Source organism: Bombina bombina, chromosome 5 (genome assembly GCF_027579735.1).
Source record: "Bombina bombina isolate aBomBom1 chromosome 5, aBomBom1.pri, whole genome shotgun sequence".
Taxonomy (NCBI): Eukaryota; Metazoa; Chordata; class Amphibia; order Anura; family Bombinatoridae; genus Bombina; species Bombina bombina.
The window spans coordinates 557093760-557120158 of NC_069503.1; the positions used below are offsets into that span (position 1 = coordinate 557093760).

A 26399-nucleotide genomic window follows, 5' to 3' on the forward strand; every position below is an offset into this window, starting at 1 on the left:
CCTAACGTATTGAATGTTGAGTTTTGTTTCTTGCTTCTTATTAGACCTATTGCACATGCCTAGAATAAACACCTGGTCCCTAGCCAACTAGAGAAACAGTAGTAACATTATAATCCCAGTTTTATTGTCCCCCTACTTAGTTTTACATATGGTTAAGGAGGTTTGTTGACTATCCTAACTGTCAAAAGTAAGATCAACCTCCCATATGGCTAGTTACACTTACTACCCATTTTTTCTAGGAGACCCACTAGAAGTCAAGTTCCTATAAAATAATTTCAACAGTAAACCGGCCTGCTACCAAACGTAGTAGCAGCCACTTTTTCCCCCCTACTCTACCTATGAGTACTCCTGTGCGATTACTCATGCACTGTTTGTATAATTTTTTGTGTTTTAATATTGATGCTCTGTTCGTAATTGGATTATTAATCACTGTGTTTTATTTTTTTAGATTTTTATCTGTCCTTTGTTTCTTCCCTCTCTTCTCTACACTTCTCCCCTCTCTTTGGTCTGGATGGGGCGGTACACTCTATGAGGAGCTGTGGTTTCAGGTAAGAACTTCCTTATTTTCCCCAGTAAACATGCTAATATCCACCTACATACACTTGAGCCATACAACATAGTCCATTGGATAACCAGTATATCATGACACCGCCATTAGTCTCAATAGTTACACAGAACGTTAAAGGGCTAAACTCTCCTACTAAACGTTCCGTAGCCTTAGCATGGTTCAAAAAGATAAAAGCAGACATAGTTTTCGTGCAGGAGACCCACTTTCCTAAAGACTCCCCCCCCCCCCTGTTCTCTAACAAAGACTACCCGGTGGGATACTTCTCCCATAACACTAGGAAAATAGGAGGAGTAGGGATTCTGTTCCACAGACGTTTACCATTCCAACTGCTAGATTCTATATCTGACCCAGGAGGTAGATGGATAATAGTGACTGGCCTACTATTCAATAGACCGCTAACACTGACCAACATTTATGTCCCTAACACAAAACAGACCAAATTTTTGAAATCAATCAAACGTCATATATTGTCTCATTTGAAGGGACCCCTTATCCTTGCAGGGGACTTTAACTTAGCATTAGATCCTGCCTTAGACTGTTCGACAGGACGTAGCAGCGTTCCCTCTAAAACACTTGCTGACACAGTGTCCCTTATTCAAAATCTGACATTATTAGACACATGGGAGGTTGAAACATCCCTCCCAACGCACCTATACCTTTTATTCAAACCCCCATAGAAACTACTCACGAATAGATTACGTTCTAGCTGATCAATCGATATATAGCCATATTCAGAACGCAGAAATCATCCCAACTAGTTGGTCGGATCACGCTATGGTATCTATAAACCTTGAGTGGTCAGAAACTCCCCTATCCCCCTTTGTTTGGAAACTAGATGAGGCATTGCTAAAAAATAAAATACTCTCCAAACACATAGCAGACACTATTGAGGAGTATTTCAGGATTAACAACACAGCTGATATTGCCCCCCACTCACTTTGGGAAGCACATAAATCGGTTCTGCGCAGAGAATTTATCAAACATAAAGCTTTACAGGCGAAACATTTTAGAACGCAATTCTCGACTCTCCTGCATTCCATACGCACCCTAGAGAAACAACACCAAGAAACACCCACTGATCTCTCCCTATCTAACCTCCTGAGACAACACAGAAACGACTTAAATAGGCTACTGTACAGGGAAGCCCAGACTAAGGCGATATACCTCAAAAAGACATCCCTTGCTAGGTCTAACAAAATTGGACCCTCCCTAGCCAGAGCACTTAAGGAACGTAGGCTAAATACTCATATCCACAAGATAGTGAATGGCGGGGGGAATAGCTTAGTAAGCAGCCCCTCAATAGCTGAGGAGTTTAAAAACTTCTATAGCAGTCTCTATAATCTCCAAGCCCCCCCAGCATCTGCAACACCCGCAGCTACTGAACAGTATATAACAGACGCCTCTCTCCCTAGCATCTCTAAAGAATTATCAGAACTTTTAGACAGCCCCATCTCACCTCAAGAAGTAGCAAAAGCCATAAACTCCCTCCCTTTACACAAAAGCCCAGGCCCAGACCCAGACGGGTTTTCAAACGCCTATTATAAACAATTTAAAAATTTGCTCATCCCCCATCTAACAACCCTATTTCAGTCCATAGACAAGGGTATAACATGGTCAGAGTGCTCATTAGAGGCATACATATCAGTTATCCCTAAACCAGACAAAGACACTACTCAGGTGGGCAATTATAGACCAATATCTCTACTTAATACAGATATAAAGCTTTACTCAAAAATTTTAGCGACCAGACTGAACAAAATTTTGCCACAGGTTATTCACACCGACCAATCTGGCTTTATCCCAAAAAGAGAAGCAAGGGATAACACCACAAGGGTCTTACACCTAATTGAGCAGTCCGGCCGGTCAAAAACACCTACTATCCTGATTTCAACAGATGCTGAAAAAGGGTCAGGGCAAATAACACACTCTCTGACAGCTTTAGAATTCGAAATGGCACGAGACAGGGGTGCCCCCTGTCTCCTCTGCTGTTTGCCGTATCAATTGAGATATTAGCAGCACACATAAGGAACAACGCACTTATCACTGGCCCACAGCTAGGTCCCAACTCGTATAAACTCACCCTGTACGCTGACGACGTTCTCACATTCCTGACACACCCACATAACTCTTTGCCACACTTATTGACAGAATTTGAGAGATTTAGTGCCCATTCTAACTTCTCTATCAATGCTAGAAAATCTGAAATCCTTAATATTAATCTACCAAAAGAAAACTTTGAGAATCTCAAAACCCTATGCTCATATACCCTACTTCAAGATAAAATCAAATACCTTGGAATCTATCTGGCCCCTTCTATTAATAAATTGTTCAAATTTAATTACACACCGCTATTATACAAACTCAGGAAAGATTTTGACTCCTGGCAGGAGAAACCCCTGTCTTGGTGGGGAAGGATCCAGGCAGTTAAAATGACCACCTTGCCCCAGATCCAGTATCTCCTCCAGGCTGCACCAATCCAACTGCCATTAACTTACCTGACAAAACTACAATCCATGATAAACTCCTTTATATGGGGAAAGGTAAAGCCCCGTATCAGTAAAAGGATCTTGACGAAACCCTTGAGTAAGGGAGGTTTGGGGGTACCGTTAATACTACAATACTACAAAGCAGTAGTACTGCAAAAAATCCTAGAGTGGCATGATGTCACACATACAAAAGCCTGGTCCTCCATAGACTCCTCCTTGTTGCGCTCACCCACGATAGGGCCTCTGTGCTGGATTAAACAATCATGTAGACCTATACTATCCAGAACCTCCCCCCTCTATGCTCATTACTTCAGCACATGGGATAATATCCGACTTAAGACCAAAGGCCTCACGACATACATCTCACCAATGACACCAATTCCGATAAACGCGGAATTCCATAAGGGACTTATCCCGAACGAAGCGAACTCCCCAGATAGAGGCCCAACTATACCGTTTACTTACCTGACAGAAGGAGGAAAACTGAAACTGAGATCGCGGCTTACAGATCTGGCCAGCGGAGTCTTCTCACGATGGCTAAAATATGCTCAAATTACACATTTGCTGGGCTCTTCACCCCATAGACAGGATTTGTTGAGGGAATTGACGAAATTTGAACTACTCTGTCTGGAGGGAGTAACGCCCAGAGGCTCACTTTCCATTACAAAAAGACTGTTAGATGACACCCTTACCTTACCCACATCTTCATATGTCTCTCATTGGCAAACCGACTTAGGAATCCCTATACCCAAAGAGCAGTGGGACAATATATGTTACAATACTGCCAAGTCCTCCTCCTCCCCTAGAATATTGGAGCTTAATCACAAAGTTCTGTTTAGATGGTACCTTACCCCAGATAGGCTTAAACGAATATATCCTCAATCTAATGCTACATGTTGGAGAGGTTGTGAGTCCCCGGGCACAATGGCACATATCTGGTGGCATTGCCCGAAATTACTACCATTTTGGGAAGACATTACTCATAGCCTGAAAACCATTATGGGAGAACAATTTGAACTACCCCCAACCACAGCCCTTCTAAATTACAAACCAAAGAAAATATGCAAAAACAAATGGAAACTCCTCCAATATAGCTTAAATGGAGCCAAATTACTTATTGCACGTAAGTGGAAGTCTGCCCAGATTCCAACTCGGCAGGAATGGTTACATAACACATCAGAGCTATTAGAGATTGAAGAATACGCACACCTTAAGAATGGTAGTCTTAACTTTTATCACAACATTCAATTTTACTGGCAGACTCTCCTACATCTATAGATAACCTAACAGACCCTGCGGCCGTGGGAGGGGCCGCTCCACCTGGACCATCTTTCCCAAATTATCAATCCTCCCCTTTCCTCTTTTCTTCTTCGCCCGTTCCCCCTTCTTTATCCCCACCTCTCGTTTTGTTCCTCTCTCTTTCTCCTATCTTTTCTTATTTATTTATTTTTTGGTTATATAGGCACATGTTTTATAATGTTAAGGTTTTCATGTTGTTTATGTTCGTGAGGAATGCACCTTCCCTGCAAAGATACCAGATGGAGAAGTAAATGGTATATTGAACTGTTGAAAAGCTAGGCAATAGGCGGTATGTATCATCACCAATTTAAACGAACTACCCCTACTCAATACCGTACCTACTAACAGTACCTGACTCTTGGGGAAATTCCCCAATTATTATTATAATCAATGGTTCCCTTGCCATGGACAATTCTCCCCTAATCACCTCCTTAAAACTGTAAAATTACACGAATTGTCTGAGTATCTATATGTACAACGTTATGGTTATTTCCGCTGTAAGTGTATTCTTTTCTTATACAATAAAAAAAAAAAAAAAAAAAACAGAAAATTCATCACACTTCCATAACAGTATCACACTGTGGAGAACACTGAAATCTATACTAGATCACATCAGACCCCTGGCCATGCAGCTACACATACACACATCAGATAAAAAAAACTGGCTCTGCAGCCCCTCTGTAAAATCCATAACCAGATCACACCACACCTCTCGCCCTGCAGCTACTCTGCAAACACATGTAAAATCAAAAACTGGCCCGACAAGTCCCCTTTTAAGACACCTACCCCCAACAGATCAGATCTCTTGTCCTGCAGTCACTCTGAAATCCATGACTCTGCAGCCCCATTGTAAAAGTAATAACTAAGATCAGATACCTGCCTCTCTGTAAGACAAATGTCTACATCAGATCAAAAGCGGACCTGCAGCCCCTCTGTCACACAAAAACCAACACCAGGTAAGATCTCCGGTCTTGCAGCCCCTCTGTGAGACACACACATCAGATAAAAAAACTGACCCTACAGACACCTACCCCCACCAGATCAGCATACTGGTCTGTGAGCTATATGCCTTCATCAGAACCCTTGCCATACTGACCCACTATAAGTTTGTACCCACACATATCAGACCCATAGCACTAAGGATACCCTACATTGACTACCATGTGAAATAGCTATTTTAATCATATTTATGCAGACAGGTATACCCCGCTCATACAGCGTGTTAGGGACCGGAGCCCCGCTGTAAAGTGAAAACCGCCTTAAAGTCAAACAAGGCAGTTTTAGCTTTCTTTTCACTTGCCAGTGTGATTAAAAACATGTTTGAACTAACATATTAGGGGTGCAATAGTGCTATGTTAAGTTTAACTCTAGCACAGTATTCAATTAGTATTCAATAAATACTGTACCTGTAAAATAGTGACAATTCCTGTAGTAAAATTTGCCAGACTATAACACTGAGACACAGATTGCACTGTAATGCTGTAAACAGAGTGAACTGTGCATAACAAAATGATGCCAGTCACTTATCTCACAATCACACGATGATTACAGGACTGTTTCAAAACCCTTGGAGGTTGAAATTCAGCTCCACAAAGCGCTGTAAAGTGAGGTATACCTGTACTACTAATATTGCTTTAAAGGGATACTGAACCCAAATTACTTCTTTCATGATTCAGATAGAGCATGTAATTTTAAACAACTTTCTTATTTACTCCTATTATTTTTATTTGTTCTCTTGGTATCTTTAATAGAAAAAGCTGGAATGTAAGCTTATGAGCCAGCCCATCTTTGGTTCAGCAACTGGGTAGCGCTTGCTGATTGGTGGTTAAATGCAGTCACCAACCAGAAAGTGCTATCCAGCGTGCTGAACCAAAAATGGTCCGGCTTGTAAGCTTCCATGCCTGCTTTTTCAAATAAAGGTAGCAAGAGAACGAATAAACATTGATAATAGGAGTAAATTAGAAAGTTGCATGTTCTATATCAATCATGAAAGAAAGAAATTTGGTTCAGTATCCCTTTAATGTACATGTCTATAAATGTGCAGTTTAATCTCCTAAGTGACCAGGAGATGCTTTGTTTATTTATTCAATAAATTGGTTTACTGTCATCAGAAGACTATGGGACAACCTGACACCTGCAGGTTGTTTTGCAGCCTTCGCAGCAATCAGAAAAAAAGATGTTCTTGAACAGTGAATATAAACGGTAAGGAAAAAAAAAAAGTATAATATGTATTAATTAAAAGGGCCATCATAGCGTTAAAATTACATGCTCTAATTTGTTAGAGGATGTCATTTTATCACTAACAATGCTGCAAAGCTACGTGTTTACCAAACACAAATGGGTTAAACACATAGTTAAAGTACCACTCTGGAGCTGAAGAGAACTGCTGGTCCCAAGCGGAAATTGCTGCTGATCCTATTAGCAGCACTAGTCACGCTGTTCTTTGGATAAGCAGCCGTTTCCCCGCTGGACCAGAAGGGCGCTGTGGCTCTAACAATTTAGAGCATGACTCTTTAATAAAATGTCAATTGTAAAATTTCGTAAAAATGGAAGGATGAAAATCACTCATGCTTATGAGTGGTTTTCATCCTTCCATTTTTATGAAATTTTACAATAAACATTTCATTAAAGGGTCATGCTCTAATTTGTTAGTAGCCGGCAACCTTTGCATGACAGCTGAATAAAAATTATAACATGTTCTCCAAATACAGGTATACCTCACTTTACAGCGCTTTGCTAATACAGCGCTAATGTGGAACTGAAGTTCAACTTCCAATGAATTTGAAACAGTACTGTACTTGTGAGACTGCGAGAAAAGTGATTGGCACCATTTTGTTATGATGCGCAGTTCACTCTATTTACAGCATTACAGTGCACTCTGTGTCTCAGTGTGGTAGTTTGGCAAATTTTACTACAGCAATTGTCACTATATTATGGGTACAGTTTTTATTGAACACTGTTCTGTGTTAGTGTTAAACTAAACCTAGCGCTATTGCACCCCTAATATATGTTAGTTCAAACATGTTTTTAAGTTTTTAAACACACTAGAAAGTGGAAAGATAGCTAAAACCGCCTTGTTTCACTTTAAGGCGGTTTTTACTTTACAGCGGGGCTCCGGTCCCAAGCCCACTGGTATGAGCAAGGTATACCTGTAATAACACTCCCGCTATTTATTATAGGATAAAAACTCTGTTTCGCTATTAGTGACCAAACCACTTTTTAATATACACTTACAAAAACTGAAAATGTGCCACGTTTTTTACACTTATTGCCACCTATTCAGAGCTGCACATTTTTATAATTAAAAGGGACACTGAACCCAAAATTTTTCTTTTGTGATTCAGAAAGAGCATGCAATTTTACGCAACTTTCTAATTTACTCCTATTATCAATTTTTATTCGTTCTCTTGTTATCTTTATTTGAAAAAGAAGGCATCAAAGCTATTTTTTGGCTCAGACCATGGACAGCACTTGTTTATTGGTCGGTTAAATTAATACACCAATGAGCAAGAACAACCCAGGTTGTTCACCAAAAATGAGTCGGCATCTAAACTTACATTCTTGCTTTTCAAATAAAGAAACCAAGAGAATGAAGAAAATTTGATAATAGGAGTAAATTAGAAAGTTGCTTAAAATTGTATGCTCTATCTGAATCACAAAAGAAAACATTTGGATTCAGTGTCCCTTTAACTAAACAGTTTTAAAAGACATAACTAAAATTCAAAGACTAAAAACTGCATAACAAACTGATCACTGCAGACTAAAAACACATATACAGGTAGAAAATGCTTTATCCAAACTGCTTGAGACCAGAAAAGGTTTAGATATCAGAATAGTTTAGATTATGAAATATTTGTATCTGTAAAATGGGACAGTTTGGAGAAGGGACAGCAATGTCGTATGTCATTTAGGAAATATTTACATGCCATATTAAAGCTTATACGACACTTGTGTATACATAGTACCATCAGAGAGACTGTACTGTATGGTACTGTAATTACAAAGGTAATATTTGTTGTTTTAAATAAATATAGACTATTTGAATTTTAGAACACAACATTTTAAACAACTTTCTAAATTACTTCTAACATTTTTCTTTGCTCTCTTGGTATCATTTGTTAAAAACCAGGGACAAAACTCAGGATCCTGCCTATTTCTGGAGCACTATGACAGCAGGTTTGCAAGAATCTTATCCATTTGCAATGTAATTTCATTTGAACAAAGCAAATTTCATGATATAAGAAAATTAGAAACTTTTTTAAAATGGTATGCTATGTCTGAATCACAAAAGAAATTATTTGGGTTTCATATTCCTTTAATAAAATATAAAAAAAAAAGTTTCAATTACAGAATAGGGTTGGATTTTGGAAAACAGATTTAGGGATTTGTACCAGAATTCACATATAGATAAGCTGCCAATTCCATTGGTAAACAAATATACTATTGCATAAGACAAAATTTACCCTGGCTGCTCACGGGAGATTATAAAGGGCATATGTATTTGCCTAACACACCTATAAAAAAACAATAAAAAATTGTGGGGCTACATACAGAAATATACACCAGTTTTTGATGAAATATTTATTCAGAGGATGAGAACTAGTAACTTTTTCATTGGCTAGCAAAATGTTGCCAGTACAGCATAAAATTAAAATAAAGTTTTTTAATTAGTATGAAAAAAAACCTAACAGTTTACTAAAGTAGGAAGTGTATTTTTTCTTCATTTCTTTTTAAACTTCATAATTCCATCTAAAACTGTAAAACATGTTTTTTGTTGTTGCTTGTTTCTCCAAAATACAGGGGTATGTGAAATTGTTGTAACCATAAATCTCTTTTGCCCTCAACTGCAGATATTTTAGTAAAGTTGCAAGACATATAATATTAATTTATTATGGAAAATACACATGATCACCTTGTTGCATTAGGTATGCTGATAAAGAACAGAGTTTTAACATGATCACTTGACTGCTGTAAACAATTAGATATATCTCTGGTTGCAGACTTTATATTGAAGACTTTATATTATAAGCAGTACATTGCCCATACAAATGTCTGGTTATATTAGGACATATGTTACAGGGGCATTGTCTATTCCACGTAAGCAAAATGTGCTTTACTTCACTCTACCCCTTTTTATCTGAATTTAAATCCTTCCAAATTAACAAGCAGGATCCACTGAAGAAAGAGATTGATATACTGTATTTCAGATTTTGCATTTATCATTTGCACAGGACAAAACAGCAGTTACCAGTCTCAAAACCAAAATAATAAATATAGAAAAAAATATATAAGTTTATATTTGATCTCAAGACTTTGTTTAATTATACATTTGGTACAATTATTAATGTGAATTATAAATAAGTAATAAATAACATGGGGGTTATGGTTTGTTTTATATATATATATATATATATATATATATATATATATATATATATATATATATATATATTTACAATGTTGTGCAATAAATCAGATGTGCAGTACAGTGTGATGGGTTAAAGATTCGTATTGAATTATATATTTATTTATTTTTAAAAAAGAGGTTAAATATACGGAGTATACAGAGTTCTTTAGCTCTGTAACTGTATAAAAAAAATGCTTGCAAATCCACTTCCTTACTAATCTTTCCATCTTTTATTTCACCATATGGCACAGTTTAATAATGCTTCCAGGCCTGTGTTACCGTCTCCCTCCACCCAGGCGATTTACATAGTAAACAAAACAATACGCAATCTATATGTAGGTTAATACCAGCAGGAGCGTGGCCAGCTTTCGTGTCCGACTTCTCTTTTGGAGGAGAAGACATATCTTCTATTAAATTTATTCAGCTCTTCTTCTCGGGGTATGAAAGCACAGTACTGTAACTGCAAGTGAGTGCTGCTCACACATCAGCAAATGCTATAATCCCGCCCCGTTTCCTCTTAGATTTCTCCTCCTTCAAAACACTGACCTCCTTCCGTATGATATCCAATCCCCATTATGTTCTGCTCTAATGTCAACGTGGCTGCTGCAGAAGGATAGTTATCCAGTTTTGTATTTGTGCTTTCTGGTATGATGCATAGATTTATACATTTTTGCTAGAAAAAAAAAATACAAAATGTTTATTATTCTGAATTATGTTGATACCTGTGTAACTGCAAGTTTTACACAGGCGATTTAACTGCATAGGTACAAACTGCTAAAAATGTTCCAACACACTGCACACAGTCTTTAAAGGGACTACTGGTACCACAAGCAGTTAAAGGGACAGATCACATTAAAGGGACACTGAACCCAATTTTCCTTCTTTCGTGATTCAGATAGAGCATGCAATTTTAAGAAACTTTATAATTTACTCCTATTATCATTTTTTCTTTGTTCTCTTGAATGATGAATTTATCCACGAATCAGCAAGATCAACCCAGGTTGTTCACCAAAAAATGGGCCGGCATCTAATCTTACATTCTTGCATTTCAAATAAAGATACTAAGAGAATGAAGGAAATTTGGTAATAGGAGTAAATTAAAAAGTTGCTTAAAATTTCATGCTCTATCTGAATCACGAAAGAAAAAATGTGGGTTCAGTGTCCCTTTAGGCACAATGCACAGCCTTAAAGGGATATGCATCCTTAAAGGTACAAGCACACACACTGTTTCCAGTTTTCCATAACCCATTCCTCAGGACCTTTAACAGCCCATATATTTATTAGCATTTATCATTCTAGGGCACAGGTGAAATAATCAGCTCACCCATTAGCTTATTATTTCACCTGTTCAATAATTGAGATATAATGAATATAAAAAAACGCTGCTTTAAAGGGAATACTTACACCACACACACACTCTCTCTCTCTGTCTTTCTGGTATAGGTGCACATACACACAAAGCACACAGCCTTAATGGAAATACTCACACCATGCTCAGTTAAGGGACAGGCATACAGTCTTATAAGCACACCAAACACACATAGCTTTAAAGGGGTGTTCAGTTTTAAAGAGACAGGCACATACACAAAGTACTCAGCCACTAAATGTACAACTCACACCACATGCACACAGTCTTAATGGTACAGGCATGCTCACACATACACACAATGCACTAGGGGTGCGATCCGATATAGATCGTAGTTTGCGGTGCAAGCGAGGGAACCCCGCCGTCCGTAGTTTCTGCTCGCAACTCAAGCTATCCCATATACGGCGCCGTCAGATGCTAAAGTGCCGTAAGTCTGACAAACCAGCGATGTCCAGAAATCTGCGTAAGTACAAATTTCTGGAGTCGCCAGTGACTTACGGCACTTTAGAAACTGCCGGCGCCTACAAAACCTGACTAAGTTATAAAATCTCCTGTACTGTCTAACACGCCTCCCAAACATAGCCCGACACGTCTAACCCTCTATCCGCTATCCCCCCTCACTCTCCTAATAATAAAAAATGTATTAACCCCTAAACCGCCGCTCCCGGACCCCGCCGCCACCTAATAAAGTTATTAACCCCTAAACCGCCGCTCCCGGACCCCGCCGCCACCTACATTAACTACCCCCTAATGTGAGCTCCTACCCCGCCGCCAGCTATATTACCTACCCCCTAATGTGAGCTCCTACCCCACCGCCAGCTATATTACCTACCCCCTAATGTGAGCTCCTACCCCGCCGCCAGCTATATTACCTACCCCCTAATGTGAGCTCCTACCCCACCGCCAGCTATATTACCTACCCCCTAATGTGAGCTCCTACCCCGCCGCCAGCTATATTACCTACCCCCTAATGTGAGCTCCTACCCCGCCGCCAGCTATATTACCTACCCCCTAATGTGATCTCCTACCCCTACCTTAATCTAATCCCCCTACCCCGCCGCCAGCTATATTAAATTATTAACCCCTAATTTAATCCCCCTACACCGTCGCCACCTATATTAAATAAATTAACCCCTAATCTAATCCCCCTATACCGCCGCCACCTATATTAAATTAATTAACCCCTAAAATACTAAACTATCCATACCACTAAACCTAAGTCTAACCCTACAAATAGCCCTGAAAAGGGCTTTTTGCGTGGCATTACCCCAAAGAAAACAGCTCTATTGCCAGCCCTTAAAAGGGCTTTTTGCGGGCCATTGCCCTAAAGTAATCAGCACTTTTACCAGCCCTTAAAAGGGCTTTTTGCGGGGCTTTGTCACAAAGTAATCAGCTCTTTTGCATCTAATCTAAATCCCCCTACACCGCCGCCACCTATAATAAATGTATTACCCCCTAATCTAATCCCCCTACACCGCTGCCACCTATATTAAATACATTAACCCCTAATCTAATCCCCCTATACCGCCGCCACCTATATTAACTTAATTAGTTATTATATTATATATATTAACTATATTAACCCTAATTATATTAGGGTTAATATAGTTAATATGGTTATTATATTATATATATTAACTATATTAACCCTAATTATATTAGGGTTAATATAGTTAATATTGTTATTATATTGTATATATATTAAGTATAATAACCCTATCTAATTCTAACACCCCTAACTAAATTCTTATTAAAATAAATCTAATTAATATTAATATTATTAATTAAAATATTCCTATTTAAATCTAAATAGTTACCTATAAAATAAACCCTAAGATAGCTACAATATAATTAATAATTACATTGTAGCTATTTTAGGGTTTATATTTATTTTACAGGTAACTTGGTATTTATTTTAACTAGGTACAATAGCTATTAAATAGTTAATAACTATTTAATAGCTACCTAGTTAAAATAATTACCAATTTACCTGTAAAATAAATCCTAACCTAAGTTATAAATACACCTACACTATCAATAAATTAAATAAACTACAAATATCTAAACTAAAATACAATGAAATAAACTAAACTAAATTACAAAAAAAAACAAAAAACACTAAATTACAAAAAATAAAAAAAGATTACAAGAATTTTAAGCTAATTACACCTATTCTAATCCCCCTAATAAAATAACAAAGCCCCCCAAAATAAAAAAAATTCCCTACTCTAATCTAAATTAAAAAAGTTAACAGCTCTATTACCTTACCAGTCCTTAAAAGGGCTTTTTGCGGGGCATGCCCCAAAGAAATCAGCTCTTTTGCCTGTAAATAAAAACATAATACCACCCCCCAACATTACAACCCACCACCCACATACCCCTACTCTAAACCCATCCAAACCCCCCTTAAAAAAACCTAACACTAAGCCCCAGAAGATCTCCCTACCTTGAGTCGTCTTTACCCAGCCGGGCCGAACTCTTCATCCAATCCGGGCGATGTCTTCATCCAAGCGGCAAAGAAGAAGTCTTCTATCCGGCGATGTCTTCATCCAAGCGTCAAAGAAGAAGTCTTCCATCCGGCGATGTCTTCATCCAAGCGGCAAAGAAGAGGTCCTCCATCGGGGCAAAGTTTTCTTCCAAGCGGCATCTTCAATCTTCTTTTTCAGCCCTCCGACGCGGAACATCCATCTGGCCCGACGACTGAACGACGAATGAAGTTTCCTTTAAATGACGTCATCCAAGATGGCATCCGTCGAATTCCGATTGGCTGATAGGATTCTAATTAAGGTAAGAAAATCTGATTGGCTGATTCAATCAGCCAATCAGATTCAAGTTCAATCCGATTGGCTGATCCAATCAGCCAATCAGATTGAGCTTGCATTCTATTGGCTGATCGGAACAGCCAATAGAATGCGAGCTCAATCTGATTGGCTGATTGGATCAGCCAATCCGATTGAACTTGAATCTGATTGGCTGATTCAATCAGCCAATCAGATTTTTCCTACCTTAATTCCGATTGGCTGATAGAATCCTATCTTGGATGACGTCACTTAAAGGAACCTTCATTCGTCGGTAGTCGTCGGTAGAAGAGGATGTTCCGCGCCGGTGGTCTTGAAGATGGAGCCGCTCCTCGTCGGATTGATGAAGATAGAAGATGCCGCTTGATTGAAGATGTTTGCCGGTCCGGATGTCCTCTTCTGCCCGGATAGGATGAAGACTTCTGCCGCTCCGGATGTCTTCTTTTGGTCCATCGCTGCTCGGCTGAGTGAAGACGACTCAAGGTAGGGAGATCTTCAGGGGGGTAGTGTTAGGTTTATTTAAGGGGGTTTTGGGTTAGAGTAGGGGTATGTGGGTGGTGGGTTGTAATATAGAAGAAAAGAAAAGGGGTTGGGATAGCGCTAGACAGCTGCGAGTCTTATAAGGTAAAATTTGTGTATGTAATCTCAGATAGGTTTATATCTGGATGTGAGGATGTCCCTGTTTGGGGTTCTCAAATTTTGAGATAACTGCTTTGATATATTATAGAAGGATCCCCGGTTTAGCTTGATCATATAACCGGGATAGTTAAAATAATTCTTATATTTTAGAGATGTACTATAGTCTTATATCCTATGATTTTTTATATATCTCATAGATATTTTTGTAGAATATGAAGTAAAAGATGAATATGAAGTAAAAGAGAGGAGCATAGATTTAAAAATATATGTATTTTATTCTTATACAGATAAGAGTCCTAGCGTGAATAGTTAACAATAAGTTACAAATACACTTTTTGGTACACATATAATTTTCCGGTATACTAACTAGATACGTGTTAGTACCGTGTGTTTTTACTCGGACATTGATATTCCAGGTCTAAGGCGATTGATCTTGATAAAGGCCCCAGGCTGAAACGCGTAGAGATTGCTGGCAGTCACAGGATATCTAAGAACAGAACCCAGCAAGTGAGAGGTTTTTTCCATATTCGGGCTGGCTAGGACAGGTACATTGAGCCATATCCCACTTTGCAGGGACAGACTCTATATGTATAATTCCTGTCCCAGGACCCAGTAACCGTTTCAGCCTCAATCACCTAGCTTAAGGGTTATATAGACACGAGGAGAAATCCAACAATCAGATCTGAAAAAAACCTGAAGGACCCGGATCCAAACCAAAGAAAGAAAGCAAGGGAGAATATACGGAATCACTTCACCAAAAGACCGGCCGGTCACAACTTGAACTGAAGAAATCCAGAATATGGACAGTATACCAAGGTTTTTATAATAAGAGACACTCTGCCTACAAACGCATATATGACAGATAAATCTGTAAATCACCATTTGCAATTGTGACAATCACCTTAGACCTGGAATATCAATGTCCGAGTAAAAACACATGGTACTAACACGTATCTAGTTAGTATACCGGAAAATTATATGTGTATCGAAAAGTGTATTTGTAACAAAACATAATATAAGATACATATATGCTAAGGAAAAGTAACCATTTGTTTTGTATTCAATGTTCCAAACTAGAGCCGCTTTCTTAAAAACTACGACTACAGTTTGAAACCAGCAGTAATACTGATAGTATAAAACAAATATAAATTATACTCGAAAAATCTTTTAATGATGTTTTAACTTTAGATGCCGGCATCTATGTGTTAGCTTTTATTGTTTAATTATTGTTAACTATTCACGCTAGGACTCTTATCTGTATAAGAATAAAATACATATATTTTTAAATCTATGCTCCTCTCTTTTACTTCATATTCATCTTTTACTTCATATTCTACAAAAATATCTATGAGATATATAAAAAATCATAGGATATAAGACTATAGTACATCTCTAAAATATAAGAATTATTTTAACTATCCCGGTTATATGATCAAGCTAAACCGGGGATCCTTCTATAATATATCAAAACAGTTATCTCAAAATTTGAGAACCCCAAACAGGGACATCCCCACATCCAGATATAAACCTATCTGGATGTGGGGATCCCAACCCCTTTTCTTTTCTTCTATATTTCACTTAGGTGATAGTGTTTTGAGGTTACATCTACCGTCTGAGTGTAGAATCTTTGTATCACCCTTACCTCTTCTGGTGGGTTGTAATGTTGGGGGGTGTTATTGTGTTTTTTTTACAGGTAAAAGAGCTGATTTCTTTGGGGCATGCCCTGCAAAAAGCCCTTTTAAGGACTGGTAAGGTAATAGAGCTGTTAACTATTTTAATTTAGATTAGGGTAGGGAATTTTTTTATTTTGGGGGGCTTTGTTATTTTATTAGGGGGCTTAGAGTAGGTGTAATTAGCTTAAAATTCTTGTAATCTTTTTTTATTTTTTGTAATTTAGTGTTTGTTTGTTTTTGTAATTTAGTTTAGTTTATTTAATTGTAGGTAATTGTAGTTAATTGATTTAATTTATTTATTGATAGTGTAGTGTTAGGTTTAATTGTAACTTAGGTTAGGATTTATTTTACAGGTAATTTTGTAATTATTTTAACTAGGTAGCTATTAAATAGTTAATAACTATTTAATAGGTATTGTACCTATTTAAAATAAATACAAAGTTGCCTGTAAAATAAATATAAATCCTAAAATAGCTACAATATAATTATTCGTTATATTGTAGCTATATTAGGGTTTATTTTACAGGTAAATATTTAGCTTTAAATAGGAAGACTTTAGTTAATAAGATTTAATTTATTTCGTTAGATTAAAATTATATTTAATTTAGGGGGGTGTTAGGTTTAGGGTTAGACTTAGCTTTAGGGGTTAATACATTTATTAGTATTATGTATTATTAGTATTATGTGTCGCCGATGTTAGGGAGGGCAGATTAGGGGTTAATACTATTTATTATAGGGTTTTTGAGGCGGGAGTGCGGCGGTTTAGGGGTTAATACATTTATTATAGTGGCGGCGAGGTCCGGTCGGCAGATTAGGGGTTAATAAGTGTATGTAAGGTAGCGGCGACATTGGGGGGGGCAGATTACGGGTTAATAAATATAGTATAGGTGTCGGCGATGTTGTGGGCAGCAGATTAGGGGTTCATAGGTATAATGTAGGTTGTGGCGGTGTCCGGAGCGGCAGATTAGGGGTTAATAATAAAATGCAGGGGTCAGCGATAGCGGGGGCGGCAGATTAGAGGTTAATAAGTGTAAGATTAGGGGTGTTTAGACTCAGGGTACATGTTAGGGTGTTAGGTGCAGACTTAGAAACTGTTTCCCCATAGGAAACAATGGGGCTCCGTTGGGAGCTTAACGCTGCTTTTTTTTTTCAGCCCAAATTGCCCCATTGTTTCCTATGGGGGAATCATGCACAAGCACGTTTTTCCAGCTAGCCACTACCGTAAGCAACGCTGGTATTGAGAGTTGAAGTGGCGGTAAATATGCCTCTACGCTCCCTTTTTGGAGCCTAACGCAGCGCTTCAGAGAACTCTCAATACCAGCATTATTTAAAAGGTGCGGGGGAAAAAAACACGCGTAGCTAACGCACCCCTCTAAATCTAGGCGTAAGTTTTTAAACGGTTTTATTGGATTTTTTATCAATATCTGTGCATATTATTCTTTATAGTACATGCAGTTATACATGCAGTTATATGAAAATTGGTGTATACTGTCCCTTTACCTCAGCACCTGTAATCCAAGTGCAGTGAGCAAACTAATAGTGCTCCCGGTGCTATCCATTAATAGTATAGGATACACCACAAAAGTTTTGTCAATGTTAAGAACTTGTCATACCAGATTGGTGTGTTATTCTTAGCACAAGAGCAATATAACGATAGTGCACCCTCTGCTATAAGTTGCACTATGCTTCTACTCTAGTCCACAAAACAGAGAGGATGCGCTCCTATGGCACAGTATTTCTGTTCAGGTGGAATCATCAAACACACAGCAATCAAGCTATAGAAATATACTCTGAAAGGTAATGCACTTTGCTAAGTGCAAATCAAGCAGGCTTTATGTATTTGTAAGTCAGTCAATGGGTCTAGAGCATAGGACCCCTAGAAGAGGTGCGCTTGTGATAGGTAGGAACAAACTCCGGATTGAAAAAAGGCAGCACTCTTGAGCATGTAGATGAAGGTGGAAGATCCTGCAGTGGCAGAAAAAAAGAGTTGCAACTGCACCTCACTGACGAGGCCCACAGAAGGCCGAAACGTTCGTCTGGGGTTGTTGTTTCTCTTGTTCAGAGAAGAATTGCCTGGTATTTCGGTGCTGGACTGTCATTGGGCAGGGTCAGACTGATATGCTACAGGATATTTTTTCTCTGTGAAGGGGTATAGTGTGCTAAAAGAGTATGCACTCTGAGTGGCACCCTAAAATGAACAGGCATGGAAGTTTTTCTAGCTATTGTTCTGTCTCAGCTGAGTGCATCTCTCTCTCTTTTTATATTTATGCAAATTGCTCTTGGGTCTCCCTAAGAGTAAAAGGGGAAACCAGACGTGGACTCCTTGCACACATGCCCTTAGAGAGATGCAACTGCACCTCACTGACGAGGCCCACAGAAGGCCGAAACGATCGTCTGGGGTTGTTGTTTCTCTTGTTCAGAGAAGAATTGCCTGGTATTTCGGTGCTGGACTGTCATTGGGCAGGGTCAGACTGATATGCTACAGGATATTTTTTCTCTGTGAATGGGGTATAGTGTGCTAAAAGAGTATGCACCCTGAGTAGCACCCTAAAATGAACAGGCACAGAAGTTTTTCTAGCTATTGTTCTGTCTCAGCTGAGTGCATCTCTCTCTCTTTTTATATTTATGCAAATTGCTCTTGGGTCTCCCTAAGAGTAAAAGGGGAAACCAGACGTGGACTCCTTGCACACATGCCCTTAGAGAGATGCAACTGCACCTCACTGACGAGGCCCACAGAAGGCCGAAACGATCGTCTGGGGTTGTTGTTTCTCTTGTTCAGAGAAGAATTGCCTGGTATTTCGGTGCTGGACTGTCATATGCTACAGGATATTTTTTCTCTGTGATGGGGTATAGTGTGCTAAAAGAGTATGCACCCTGAGTGGCACCCTAAAATGAACAGGCACGGAAGTTTTTCTAGCTATTGTTCTGTCTCAGCTGAGTGCATCTCTCTCTCTTTTTATATTTATGCAAATTGCTCTTGGGTCTCCCTAAGAGTAAAAGGGGAAACCAGACGTGGACTCCTTGCACACATGCCCTTAGAGAGATGCAACTGCACCTCACTGACGAGGCCCACAGAAGGCCAAAACGATCGTCTGGGGTTGTTGTTTCTCTTGTTCAGAGAAGAATTGCCTGGTATTTCGGTGCTGGACTGTCGTTGGGCAGGGTCAGACTGATATGCTACAGGATATTTTTTCTCTGTGAAGGGGTATAGTGTGCTAAAAGAGTATGCATCCTGAGTGGCACCCTAAAATGAACAGGCACGGAAGTTTTTCTAGCTATTGTTCTGTCTCAGCTGAGTGCATCTCTCTCTCTTTTTATATTTATGCAAATTGCTCTTGGGTCTCCCTAAGAGTAAAAGGGGAAACCAGACGTGGACTCCTTGCACACATGCCCTTAGAGAGATGCAACTGCACCTCACTGACGAGGCCCACAGAAGGCCGAAACGATCGTCTGGGGTTGTTGTTTCTCTTGTTCAGAGAAGAATTGCCTGGTATTTCGGTGCTGGACTGTCATTGGGCAGGGTCAGACTGATATGCTACAGGATATTTTTTCTCTGTGAAGGGGTATAGTGTGCTAAAAGAGTATGCACCCTGAGTGGCACCCTAAAATGAACAGGCATGGAAGTTTTTCTAGCTATTGTTCTGTCTCAGCTGAGTGCATCTCTCTCTCTTTTTATATTTATGCAAATTGCTCTTGGGTCTCCCTAAGAGTAAAAGGGGAAACCAGACGTGGACTCCTTGCACACATGCCCTTAGAGAGATGCAACTGCACCTCACTGACGAGGCCCACAGAAGGCCGAAACGATCGTCTGGGGTTGTTGTTTCTCTTGTTCAGAGAAGAATTGCCTGGTATTTCGGTGCTGGACTGTCATTGGGCAGAGTCAGACTGATATGCTACAGGATATTTTTTCTCTGTGAAGGGGTATAGTGTGCTAAAAGAGTATGCACCCTGAGTGGCACCCTGAGTGGCACCCTAAAATGAACAGGCACAGAAGTTTTTCTAGCTATTGTTCTGTCTCAGCTGAGTGCATCTCTCTCTCTTTTTATATTTATGCAAATTGCTCTTGGGTCTCCCTAAGAGTAAAAGGGGAAACCAGACGTGGACTCCTTGCACACATGCCCTTAGAGAGATGCAACTGCACCTCACTGACGAGGCCCACAGAAGGCCGAAACGATCGTCTGGGGTTGTTGTTTCTCTTGTTCAGAGAAGAATTGCCTGGTATTTCGGTGCTGGACTGTCATATGCTACAGGATATTTTTTCTCTGTGAAGGGGTATAGTGTGCTAAAAGAGTATGCACCCTGAGTGGCACCCTAAAATGAACAGGCACAGAAGTTTTTCTAGCTATTGTTCTGTCTCAGCTGAGTGCATCTCTCTCTCTTTTTATATTAATGCAAATTGCTCTTGGGTCTCCCTAAGAGTAAAAGGGGAAACCAGACGTGGACTCCTTGCACACATGCCCTTAGAGAGATGCAACTGCACCTCACTGACGAGGCCCACAGAAGGCCGAAACGATCGTCTGGGGTTGTTGTTTCTCTTGTTCAGAGAAGAATTGCCTGGTATTTCGGTGCTGGACTGTCGTTGGGCAGGGTCAGACTGATATGCTACAGGATATTTTTTCCCTGTGAAGGGGTATAGTGTGCTAAAAGAGTATGCATCCTGAGTGGCACCCTAAAATGAACAGGCACGGAAGTTTTTCTAGCTATTGTTCTGTCTCAGCTGAGTGCATCTCTCTCTCTTTTTATATTTATGCAAATTGCTCTTGGGTCTCCCTAAGAGTAAAAGGGGAAACCAGACGTGGACTCCTTGCACACATGCCCTTAGAGAGATGCAACTGCACCTCACTGACGAGGCCCACTGAAGGCCGAAACGATCGTCTGGGGTTGTTGTTTCTCTTGTTCAGAGAAGAATTGCCTGGTATTTCGGTGCTGGACTGTCATTGGGCAGGGTCAGACTGATATGCTACAGGATATTTTTTCTCTGTGAAGGGGTATAGTGTGCTAAAAGAGTATGCACCCTGAGTGGCACCCTAAAATGAACAGGCACGGAAGTTTTTCTAGCTATTGTTGTGTCTCAGCTGAGTGCATCTCTCTCTCTTTTTATATTTATGCAAATTGCTCTTGGGTCTCCCTAAGAGTAAAAGGGGAAACCAGACGTGGACTCCTTGCACACATGCCCTTAGAGAGATGCAACTGCACCTCACTGACGAGGCCCAGAGAAGGCCGAAACGATCGTCTCGTCTGGGGTTGTTGTTTCTCTTGTTCAGAGAAGAATTGCCTGGTATTTCGGTGCTGGACTGTCATTGGGCAGGGTCAGACTGATATGCTACAGGATATTTTTTCTCTGTGAAGGGGTATAGTGTGCTAAAAGAGTATGCACCCTGAGTGGCACCCTAAAATGAACAGGCACAGAAGTTTTTCTAGCTATTGTTCTGTCTCAGCTGAGTGCATCTCTCTCTCTTTTTATATTTATGCAAATTGCTCTTGGGTCTTCCTAAGAGTAAAAGGGGAAACCAGACGTGGACTCCTTGCACACATGCCCTTAGAGAGATGCAACTGCACCTCACTGACGAGGCCCACAGAAGGCCGAAATGATCGTCTGGGGTTGTTGTTTCTCTTGTTCAGAGAAGAATTGCCTGGTATTTCGGTGCTGGACTGTCATTGGGCAGGGTCAGACTGATATGCTACAGGATATTTTTTTCTCTGTGAAGGGGTATAGTGTGCTAAAAGAGTATGCACCCTGAGTGGCACCCTAAAATGAACAGGCACGGAAGTTTTTCTAGCTATTGTTCTGTCTCAGCTGAGTGCATCTCTCTCTCTTTTTATATTTATGCAAATTGCTCTTGGGTCTCCCTAAGAGTAAAAGGGGAAACCAGACGTGGACTCCTTGCACACATGCCCTTAGAGAGATGCAACTGCACCTCACTGACGAGGCCCAGAGAAGGCCGAAACGATCGTCTCGTCTGGGGTTGTTGTTTCTCTTGTTCAGAGAAGAATTGCCTGGTATTTCGGTGCTGGACTGTCATTGGGCAGGGTCAGACTGATATGCTACAGGATATTTTTTCTCTGTGAAGGGGTATAGTGTGCTAAAAGAGTATGCACCCTGAGTGGCACCCTAAAATGAACAGGCACGGAAGTTTTTCTAGCTATTGTTCTGTCTCAGCTGAGTGCATCTCTCTCTCTTTTTATATTTATGCAAATTGCTCTTGGGTCTCCCTAAGAGTAAAAGGGGAAACCAGACGTGGACTCCTTGCACACATGCCCTTAGAGAGATGCAACTGCACCTCACTGACGAGGCCCACAGAAGGCCGAAACGATTGTCTGGGGTTGTTGTTTCTCTTGTTCAGAGAAGAATTGCCTTGTATTTCAGTGCTGGACTGTCATTGGGCAGGGTCAGACTGATATGCTACAGGATATTTTTTCTCTGTGAAGGGGTATAGTGTGCTAAAAGAGTATGCACCCTGAGTGGCACCCTAAAATGAACAGGCACGGAAGTTTTTCTAGCTATTGTTCTGTCTCAGCTGAGTGCATCTCTCTCTCTTTTTATATTTATGCAAATTGCTCTTGGGTCTCCCTAAGAGTAAAAGGGGAAACCAGACGTGGACTCCTTGCACACATGCCCTTAGAGAGATGCAACTGCACCTCACTGACGAGGCCCACAGAAGGCCGAAACGATCGTCTGGGGTTGTTGTTTCTCTTGTTCAGAGAAGAATTGCCTGGTATTTCGGTGCTGGACTGTCATTGGGCAGGGTCAGACTGATATGCTACAGGATATTTTTTCTCTGTGAAGGGGTATAGTGTGCTAAAAGAGTATGCACCCTGAGTGGCACCCTAAAATGAACAGGCACGGAAGTTTTTCTAGCTATTGTTCTGTCTCAGCTGAGTGCATCTCTCTCTCTTTTTATATTTATGCAAATTGCTCTTGGGTCTCCCTAAGAGTAAAAGGGGAAACCAGACGTGGACTCCTTGCACACATGCCCTTAGAGAGATGCAACTGCACCTCACTGACGAGGCCCACAGAAGGCCGAAATGATCGTCTGGGGTTGTTGTTTCTCTTGTTCAGAGAAGAATTGCCTGGTATTTCGGTGCTGGACTGTCATTGGGCAGGGTCAGACTGATATGCTACAGGATATTTTTTTCTCTGTGAAGGGGTATAGTGTGCTAAAAGAGTATGCACCCTGAGTGGCACCCTAAAATGAACAGGCACGGAAGTTTTTCTAGCTATTGTTCTGTCTCAGCTGAGTGCATCTCTCTCTCTTTTTATATTTAAGAAAAAAAGAGGCACCACATAGAGCAGTATTGTCTGCAACAGGAACACAGAACTCATCAGAACACAGAAACGAACCCTTGCGGATGGCTTCTCACAAAGGTAGAGGCACAACCGGAGTGCCAGACTCAGCAGATCTGGACCACAAAAGTCACCCGACAGACTCACTGGCATGCCACAGGGACGATCACATGGAGTAGATACACCAATCCGGACGCAGGATTCACACGGCTAGGCCAAACACCAATGGGAAGTAAGGGGTGTGTAAAACGAAACCAGCTGTTTCAGTAGGGATCAAACAAAACCTCAAATAGGCGAAGTAAAGAGCAAGTATAATTTAAATAGTGTCTAGTTTATTAAAAATACACTTTAAAACAGCAACACATTTCTCAGCAGTAAAATGCAGTTTCGTCAGGCTGTAAAAAACTTTGAATTACCTTTCTCTAAATAAATGTAACTTTAACCAATTGAAGGACAGTAACAATACACCCCCCCCCCCCCCCCCCACGAGGTATCAGTATCAAGCGTAAAGACTAACACCTTATAGTGATCTGGGAAAAACATTGTTAGATACGATGATGGATGTGCATTCATACTGCCCACAATTAGGGAAGGTTCAGATACACAAATGCTTAAAAATATAAATAATAATAAAAATAATGACAATAGTAAAAACAGGATAGATAAACACATGAAACAATGATAAATAACATTTGGCACCATATAACATATCATAATATGAATAATAATTACAACAATGTGTCACAATTTAAAAATCATTGAGAAAAGGATGTTAGATACAAATGACCCACAGACGCAGGTCTGGAAGAAATAAATTAAATAAAAGGCCAATAGAAAAAATATATATAAAGATACTAAAGGGTTAATCATGGAGATGAAAACCTAAATACATAATACACCTCCATTGATGGACAAAAAGTGACCCCATAATGGCCAGATTGCTTATATATATATATATATATATATATATATATATATATATATATATATATATATATATATATATATATATATATAGTATATATACATAAAAAACATATAAAAATATATCTAATTGATAGAGGGAGACCAACCAGACCACAAAGCATAAAGATGGTTAGTGAAAAACAGCCAGATCCACATTCAAGTTAAGACCAGCAGGGTGCATACTTTTAAGTAAGTGAATCCAGTAAGTCTCCCTCTGCCTAAGTCTAAAGAATCTATTATAAAGATGAGATTTAGGAACAAATTCAATGGGGGTAATAGAAAAACATTTGGTGTCACCATAGTGTCTTGAGACATTATGAAGTTTATAATTCTTTTTCATATTGCGTTGGTGCTCAGACCATCTAATACTGAGCCGTCTACAGCTGCGACCTACATACTGGATCCCACAAACGCAGGATAGAAGATAAATTACATAGTGGGAGGCGCAAGATATGTGACCAATTATAGAATAATTCAGTTTAGTAACATTAGACTGAAATGTCTGGTGTTTATGTGCAATATGGTCACACAACTTACATCTACTCACTCTGCACTTATAGGAACCCTGAGAGGCCCCTCTTGTCACAGTACTCGTAGGTACAGTGGATAACTCAGTTGTCACAACTGGATGGTTTTATTTAAGCTGACTGCAAATTTCCTTCAAAATCCCCAATCATATGCTATTTATTAAAACATAGGGGCCGAATTATCAAGGGCCGAATGGCCCCTGATGCCCCTGTTTTCGTGTGAGCCTTCAGGCTTGCAGGAAACAGCAGTTAAGAAGCAGCGGTTTTAAGACCGCTGCTCCTTAACTGGTCCGCCTGCTCTGAGCGTCGGACATCAATCAACCCGATCTCATAAGATCGGGTTGATTGACACCCTCTGCTAGCGGCCGAATCTGCAGGGGGTGGAATTGCACAAGCAGTTCACAAGAACGGCTTGTACAATGATAAATGCAGACAGCTGAGCGGATCATGTCGGACAGACCGATGATAAATCGGCCCCATAGAATAAAAAAGCAATTTTGCTGCTAAAACCAAAAAATAAAAATAACTGCAACATGTGTCCCTACGCTAAAACTGTGCTGCTTCATCAGACAGTGAGTGTATCAGGTGAAAGTGCTCCAAACCTGCATTCACAGCTTCTTAAATGGAGCCATAGGGGCCCATTTATCAAGCTCCGAACGGAGATTGTGGGCCCATGTTTCTGGTGAGTCTTCAGACTTGCCAGAAACAGCAGTTATGAAGCAGCGGTCTAAAGACCGCTGCTCCATAACCCTGTCCGCCTGCTCGGACGAGGCGGACAGGAATCGCCGGAAATCAACCTGATCGAGTACGATCGGGTTGATTGACACCCCCCTGCTGGTGGCCGATTGGCCACGAGTCTGCAGGGGGCGGCGTTGCACCAGCAGCTCTTGTGAGCATCTGGTGCAATGCTGAATACGGAGAGCGTATTGCTCTCCGCATTCAGCGAGGTCTTGTGGACCTGATCTGCACTGTCGGATCAGGTCCGCAAGACCTTTGATAAATAGGCCCCATAGGATAGGCTTTGTTTTTATAGCCTTTCTGAATAATTCAAATTATTTAGTCATATATTTATCATTGCCTTGCCCTTAGTGTAATAGCACATCCCCAAAGGCAGAACTTTTTTTTACTTTCTGTGATGAGATTTTTTAAAGTGAAAAAAATTCTGCAGGTCATTTTGAAATGAAATTCAATTTATATGAGGCAGTTACACTAAAGCACCAGTTCAGCATCAACGTGTTGATTAACTGCAGAATAAAGCAAAATCCATAAAAGCCAGTCCTGCTTTATATTTGACTGTTCCCTTCAAACAGCTCTTTGCTGTGGCTGCACTGTGTAATGGAAAACTTACACATGACAGCCAGAGCACAGTGCTGTTTGAAGATAGC

At 40.1% G+C, this 26399-nt stretch overlaps 1 protein-coding gene across 1 annotated transcript in view; it reads right to left on the reverse strand.

Annotated features, from left to right (window-relative positions):
- DAP (death associated protein) overlaps window positions 1–10252 on the reverse strand; it is a 259617-nt gene extending 249365 nt beyond the window's left edge. The window contains exon 1 of the mRNA XM_053714510.1: window positions 10108–10252. Coding sequence (XP_053570485.1) covers window positions 10108–10162 — 55 coding nt within the window. The 5' untranslated portion in view covers window positions 10163–10252. The remainder of the gene's footprint in view (window positions 1–10107) is intronic.
- Window positions 10253–26399: the final 16147 nt, after the last annotated feature.